Here is a 6,646-nt window from a genome sequence, read left to right on the forward strand (position 1 = left end):
TAGACTATGGTGATACTTTTTCTCCAGTAACAAAGATGGTTTCAATTTGCTTATTCATAGCCATAATTTCTCTTCAATAATGACCTCTTTATCAACTGAATGTCAAAAATGCCTTTCTTAATGGAGATTTAAAGGAAGAAATTATATGGAGCAACCTCTCGGCTTTGTTACTCATGGGGAGTCTTCTAGATGAGTATGTAGTCTCCACAAATCCTTATATGGTCTCTAGTAGTCTCCCAAGACTTGGTTTGGAAAATTTAGCAAAGTTGTTCAACATTTTGGTATGACTCGTAGTGAAGCAGATCATTCGGATTTTTACCGTCACTAGAGTGTTGGGTGTATATATCTTGTAGTATATGTTGATGACATTGTTCTTACAAGAACTGATCACCGTGACATCTTACAGGTAAAATAACATCTTAGTCAACACTTTCAAACCAAAGATCTTGACAACATAAATATTTCTTGGGGATTGAGGTAGCATAATCAAACAATGGTATTGTTATTTCTCAGAGGAAGTATGCATTGGATATTTTGGAGGAAATTGAATTAACAAATTCAAAATCTATAGAGATACCTATGGATCCTAATGTCAAACTCCTACCTAGTCAGGGGGAGCCTTTCTCAGATCTTAAGAAGTATAAAAGATTAGCTGGAAAATTGAACTATCTTATGGTCACTCGTCTAAATATTTCATTTTTTTTAGTGTGGTGACTAAATTCCTTAATTCACCATGTGTTGATCATTGGAATGCATTCATTCGTATATTGAAATACATTAAAGGTTCTCCTGGAAAAGGCTTGTTATATGGTCACAATAATCATATTAGAGTCGTATGTTATTCAAATGTTTATTGGCCATGGTCTCCATCTGATAAAAGATCTACTTCTGCATATTGTGTTTTTATTGGTGATAATTTAATTTCTAGGAAAAGCAAAAAACAAAATTTTGTGGCAAGATTTAGTGCTGAAGCAAAATATAGAGTTATGACTTGAACTACTTGTGAACTTATTTGGCTTAAATAGTTACTCAAATAATTGCAATTTGGAGAAGTCAATCAAATGACACTCATGTGTGATAATTAGGTTGTTCTTCATAGCTCAAATCCCATCTTTCATGAAAGGGTCAACCATATTGAGATTGATTGTCATTTCATTCGAGAAAAGATTGTGTCGGGAGACATCAAGACTGAATTTGTTAATTCAAATGATCAATTAGCATATATTTTCACTAAATCTTTAAGGAGACCTAAAATTAATTATATTTATAACAAGCTTGGTACGTGTGATTTATATGCACCATCTTGAGGGGAGTGTTGAATGTAACAGACTTAACCTGTGATTTATATTATTCTGTTATTGATTTTGTTATTATTTTCATTTATAAATAATAAAATAAATAGTTAAACAATTATTTTTATTTCAAAATAATTAAATAACTTCTCTTTTTAGAAATAATAGTTACATATATAATTTTAATGGTCAAAATGAGTATAATTTTAAAATTTTATCAAAATGGTAACTTGTGTCAAGCTACATGATTTTAGCCTCTTAAAAGTGAAGTCGTTTCAAAGTAAGATTTGAACTAAAGTCATGTTAAGATGACACAACTTCACTATAATCAAAATTAATTTAAGTTGTGTCACTTTGACACGACTTCAATATTAAGTAAAATCTGATTACAGTAAAGTCGTAGTAAGGTGATACAACTTTAATTAAAATCTTATTATAGTGAAGTCGTGTCATTTTGACACAACTTTAGTTCAAACACAATAAAGTCGTGTCACCTTAATACGAGTTCACCTTCAGAGGTCAAAATTGTACTAACATGACACAACTTCTTTACAATAAGAACCTGCCAACTTAGACAAAATTTATCCATCTCAATAATTTTTTAAATTTTTTTCCATTTCGGTAATTAACATATCAAATTGCAATAGTTTTGTAAAAAAATCCCAAATTAATTAATTTAAAAACTTTACGTAATATTATTGTTTGAATAACATCTACATAATATAAATTGTTGGGTTACTTGGGTATTACAATTACATACTATTTCTTATAGATGACATCAATAGCAGAACACTATAACACCATCTTCCCTCTGGCCATTAGAACAAGTACATAACCACAGTTTACTTAGTACTAAAAAAATTGACACATAATTATCCTTTGAGAACGTATCACCGCACAGTTTCGAATTTCTACCACCAATTACGTACTCTAATAGGAACATGGCTTCAAGAGCAGGAGCAAACGCCAAACTGATATTCACTTAAATAACCAGACATAATCATCATTTCAAACCTCAACTTGAACTCTCGTACATAAATCACCACCACTAGGCCCTTAAGTTCATATGCCTTTTGCTTAACTTTATAATGGACCCAGTAAATAAAATACAGATACTATACTAATAACTTGCAGCAATATCTTCTTCAATCCTGCAAAAGAAAAAAATAAAGGCGTAGATTTACAGCACAAGAAAATTACTGCAGAATAAACAACCGATTATTGACCTTTTAGCCAGTTTATAAAAATTTACCTCTCGCTACTCTGCACAGTTAAAGGAATCTGTTTCAAGAGTGATTTGAAAAAACCCTATAACTTCTTTTAACTTTTTTTTCTTTTCAATAGATGGTTTTCTGAGAACAAAATCTTCACTAAATCTATTTCAGCTCTCCAACCAGTCAGAATTCTTTCAGTTATACTCTATACTGAAACTACCAGACAAGTATTATAGATCTTTATTCGAAACAGGATCGTTAAGTAATGAATGTGGTAATAGTCAAATCTCTACAAGCTCAGGATATCAGGTGGTGCTGTAAAAGTACTTCTGAGATGATGAAGTCTAAGATAGAACAAGATATTTATTGCCAACAGGGTAAACGGTATGTTCTGAGGCAAAAAGGCAAGAAAATTGACATCCCGACAATAAAACACTCATTTGTCACCCTTCATTTGCCAAAATAAGGGCAATTTTCTGCAGAACATTCAAAACAAGAATAAATTAGAGAGAAGTTAACAAACCTCATCATCATCATCTCCGCCATCTTCCTTCTTCTTCTTCAGCCGGGTAGTACCTCCTTCTTTGGAGATGGGTAATTTCATTGCTCCAAAGGGAGTGTCAACATTAATATGTCCTTTAATAGAGTAGCCTGTCCCCCGTCCTCTGATCATGTCCCAAAGTGCAGAGCCAAAATCCTTAGGCCTGAAGGTAATTGGAACATCAATGTCAGTAATCCCAGTTTTGACAATCTTTGCAGATTTGGAAAGTTCTGCTCCTCCAATGCTAACATCACCAAGCCAGACCTCATAATCAAGTGTATTGAGGCCCAAGTCAAAGTCATTCTTGTTGTCCAACTTCAAATGAAGAATAGCAACTGTCTCTTCAAAAGAAAACCTCTCAAACTGAATTTTATCAAGATCAACATCAGGCTTGTATGGAATGGGGATTTCTCCAGTTTTCTCCAAAGGTAGAGTGAGCCTTCCAAACACAGGAACATCAACAATGAGATCAACCTTTACCTTGTAAGGAATGATGCTTCCTGGTTTAATATCAGCATACGTTTTCTTTATGTCATCATAAATCAAAGTAAGAGGAATCTTGACAGTCTCCTCCCCATGTGCATGAATTGTACCTGAATCCGGTATCAATCCTGAAACTAGTTTCCTCCCATCACTCTCAATCAAGTAGTTTATGTCAATTAGGGGAATTGGCACCGGATTTGGGTTCTTTATGAGAATATCAACAACAAGGTCTACCTTCTGAAGATTGATTGATGGAATGTGTATCCCTGTAACATCTGCAGTTGGCTTCCCGAACCCAATTGCTTCCTCAATCTTGTCACCAATGTCTGAAATGAAATCCTTCACTGTATCAAGAAATCCACCCTTCCCATCCTCTTCCTTTGTCTTTTCACCATCCTTAGCACCCCTTTCCACCACTTCTGGCTTCTCAGATGTAGACATATCTAAATACTCAACGATCAAATAAATTAGTTGGGTAAGATCCAACAACAAAAATCAAAGGCAAAATCAGTTACAAGTTAACTTTGTAGATCAATAATTTACAAAAGAAAAGCTGCAACAATCAGGATCACATCACATCAATAATTTACATACATATTATTCACAAATCACTATACAAAGTCACACACATCTGACAACAACGCTTTCTTTTTTCACAGTAACAAACATTTAGGGCATGTTTAATTCTCACACTTGTGCAGTTCTGTTTCCTATTTACACTATACAAAAAATGCTAGAAACATCAAAATACTTTTTCATGATAATGTTTGAAAACATGAAACAAAGTAAAAAAATTAATTAATATTTTTTTTAATTTCTGACAATACGAATAGAAATTAAAAAAGGTATTTTTTGTTTCTTGATCACCAGTTTCCAATATTGCTTAATTTTGTTATTATTTATGCACCAAAACCATATCAGAATTACACTGAATTTAACAATTTTGCTTGTCTTGTTCCCTATTTCCAAATATATTTCCCACTGATCAAGATGAAGAGTACCCAGAACCAGAATACCAAAACTTTATCAATGATCACATTCTAACACACCAACCAACAAAAATCCAAAACACAAAGTTCAAAATGCTTCCAAAACAACCACGGTAGAATTCGGTAAAAGGGAGATCCTAACACAGAAAATTAACAGTGAATTGAATGGAACAAAGAGGGAACAGGGAAGTACCTTAGATAAGTGATGTTTGAAATGAATCTTAGCAAAACGGAGAAAGGGAGACAAAGGTGCTTGTGGGAGTAAATAAAAAATGAGAACAAGAATTTTGAGAGCCATTAGTCCATCAAGGGTCGCGATTTTACCACGATATATGATCAATAACAGCCGTTGATGGAATTTGTTGCCTGTTTTGTTATTACCCGATACCGCAGGAATCGTATTACGTGTATGGACTACACAGTGATGCCGTCACTCAATCAATGATTAAGTTTTCTGAAAACGACGTCGTTGTAAGAGAAAATAGAACCCAAATTTGCAATTTTTAGTTTCTCTATATATTGGTATGGATTTGTATTTTAATCCTTTTAAATTTTTAGTGTATTTTTTAAACAAAAACCATTTTAATGTACGGTGTTATGGAGTCATTGAATAATTTACACGATTATTATTTTTTTGACAACATAATTTACACGATTCTAATGTTATATACAAATAAATTATAATGTTGAGGAATTGAAATAAAAAAGTAAGATAAATATATATTATTCAGATTACGCTTGATTATATGTTTACACCTTTATTTTAATAATATTTTTCTTGATTTATCTTTTTCACATTTAGTCATTTTGAAGCAATGATTTGATTTTATTATTATACACGAATATAAATTATTTGTTAACTAATTCAAAACCTAAAATTTAAGGATTTGGTAGAAAGAAAAAAATTTAGTTACTAAAGAAGCTATGTTTCACAAATCTTAAATTGGAAAACTTCACTTTGTTTTACCTCTCGAAAGAGAAAATAAATATTTTAGCATCCTTAAAAAGTAAAACATTAATTTGACAACACATTATAATAATATATATTAATATTTTTATATTAAAAAATAAAAATAAAAAATATATTAATTTATTAAGTTTTTAAGAAGGTTTAGTTATATTTTAGAGTCAGCAATCTAAAAGATAATATTTAAAAAAAAACGCATCAACTTTATTTCATCGAATATGTAACTAACGTTATTACTTTACAACTAATTATTAGCATTATTGTATTACCATTTTTAAAATAAAAATATATTATAAATAGGCAACATCACATGTTAAGAATATTACCTAACGTGACTGAGAGTCTACCAGTTGAGTTATCATATTTTGACAATTAAGTAAAGTGAGAGCATACTCTTACGAAGTGGATTTAAATCTAACTCAACCCCATAAAATCGGCTCATAAGGTTGAGGATTGCACCCACTTATATACAATGAATTGTCCTCATCTCTAGTTGATGGAGATTCCACATCGACTAGAGATGAGGACAATTCATTGTATATAAGTGGGTGCAATCCTCAACCTTATGAGTCGGTTTTATGGGGTTGAGTTAGGCTTATATACAATTCATTGTATATAAGTGGGTGCAATCCTCAACCAAGCTCTTCATTCTTATAAGTTCCTCTCTTCTCCATCTTTTCATTTCATTTCCATATTCATACGAATTCAAAAACATGTCTAGGTTCCTTCTTTTCGGTGTTTTGAGTTTAATTTCATATAGTGTTCGGTTCTTATTCTCTTTTGCTGGATTCAATTGTTTCTTCTTTAATTCCTCTTAAATTGTTCGGTGCATTTTGTTAGAATATATGGCCTTAAACGAGAGGGTGGGGGTGAATTGTTTAAGAAATATTTTAGTAAACTTTTAAGTTTAGAATGAAAATTCTTTAAGAAAACCTTGATTAAGGATTCAGTTTTTCAAAAGAAAAAGCAAAAGCACAAATCTGGAAAAACAATCGGTTGTTTTAGCGAAACAATCGGTTGTTTATACCAGTTTTAAAATGACAAAACTGAATTTAAAGAGATAGGGATAGAGAAATTGTACACGGTTGTTTATACTGGTTCACTCCAAATCCAGAGCTACATCCAGTCTTCTTAGAACCCTGAGGAAATCCACTAAGCAA

The 6,646-nt window shown here is 31.8% G+C and overlaps 1 protein-coding gene across 2 annotated transcripts; it reads right to left on the reverse strand.

Moving 5' to 3' along the window:
- Nucleotides 1–1,963: 1,963 nt before the first annotated feature.
- Nucleotides 1,964–5,009, reverse strand: LOC137830977 (uncharacterized). Of its 2 annotated transcripts, none has more exons than XM_068638428.1 (3): nucleotides 4,713–5,009; nucleotides 3,030–3,973; nucleotides 1,964–2,443 (listed from the first exon to the last, which is right to left on the reverse strand). In XM_068638428.1, exons 2-3 carry the CDS (start codon nucleotides 3,969–3,971, stop codon nucleotides 2,438–2,440), a joined length of 948 nt encoding a protein of 315 aa, XP_068494529.1. In that variant the 5' UTR covers nucleotides 3,972–3,973; nucleotides 4,713–5,009; the 3' UTR covers nucleotides 1,964–2,437. The 2 variants fall into 2 exon arrangements, with proteins under 2 accessions (XP_068494529.1, XP_068494528.1); XM_068638427.1 differs by having other exon boundaries at nucleotides 3,030–3,980; nucleotides 4,713–4,858.
- Nucleotides 5,010–6,646: the final 1,637 nt, after the last annotated feature.

The sequence above is a fragment of the Phaseolus vulgaris genome, chromosome 6 (assembly GCF_000499845.2).
Source record: "Phaseolus vulgaris cultivar G19833 chromosome 6, P. vulgaris v2.0, whole genome shotgun sequence".
Lineage (NCBI taxonomy): Eukaryota > Viridiplantae > Streptophyta > Magnoliopsida > Fabales > Fabaceae > Phaseolus > Phaseolus vulgaris.

Coding starts and splice junctions, on each gene's coding strand:
- LOC137830977 (XM_068638427.1), bottom strand. CDS start 4,817: ATGGCTCTCAAAATTCTTGTTCTCATTTTTTATTTACTCCCACAAGCA. Junction 3,981..4,712: donor TCAAACATCACTTATCTAAG/GTACTTCCCTGT, acceptor TTGATCGTTGAG/TATTTAGATATGTCTACATC.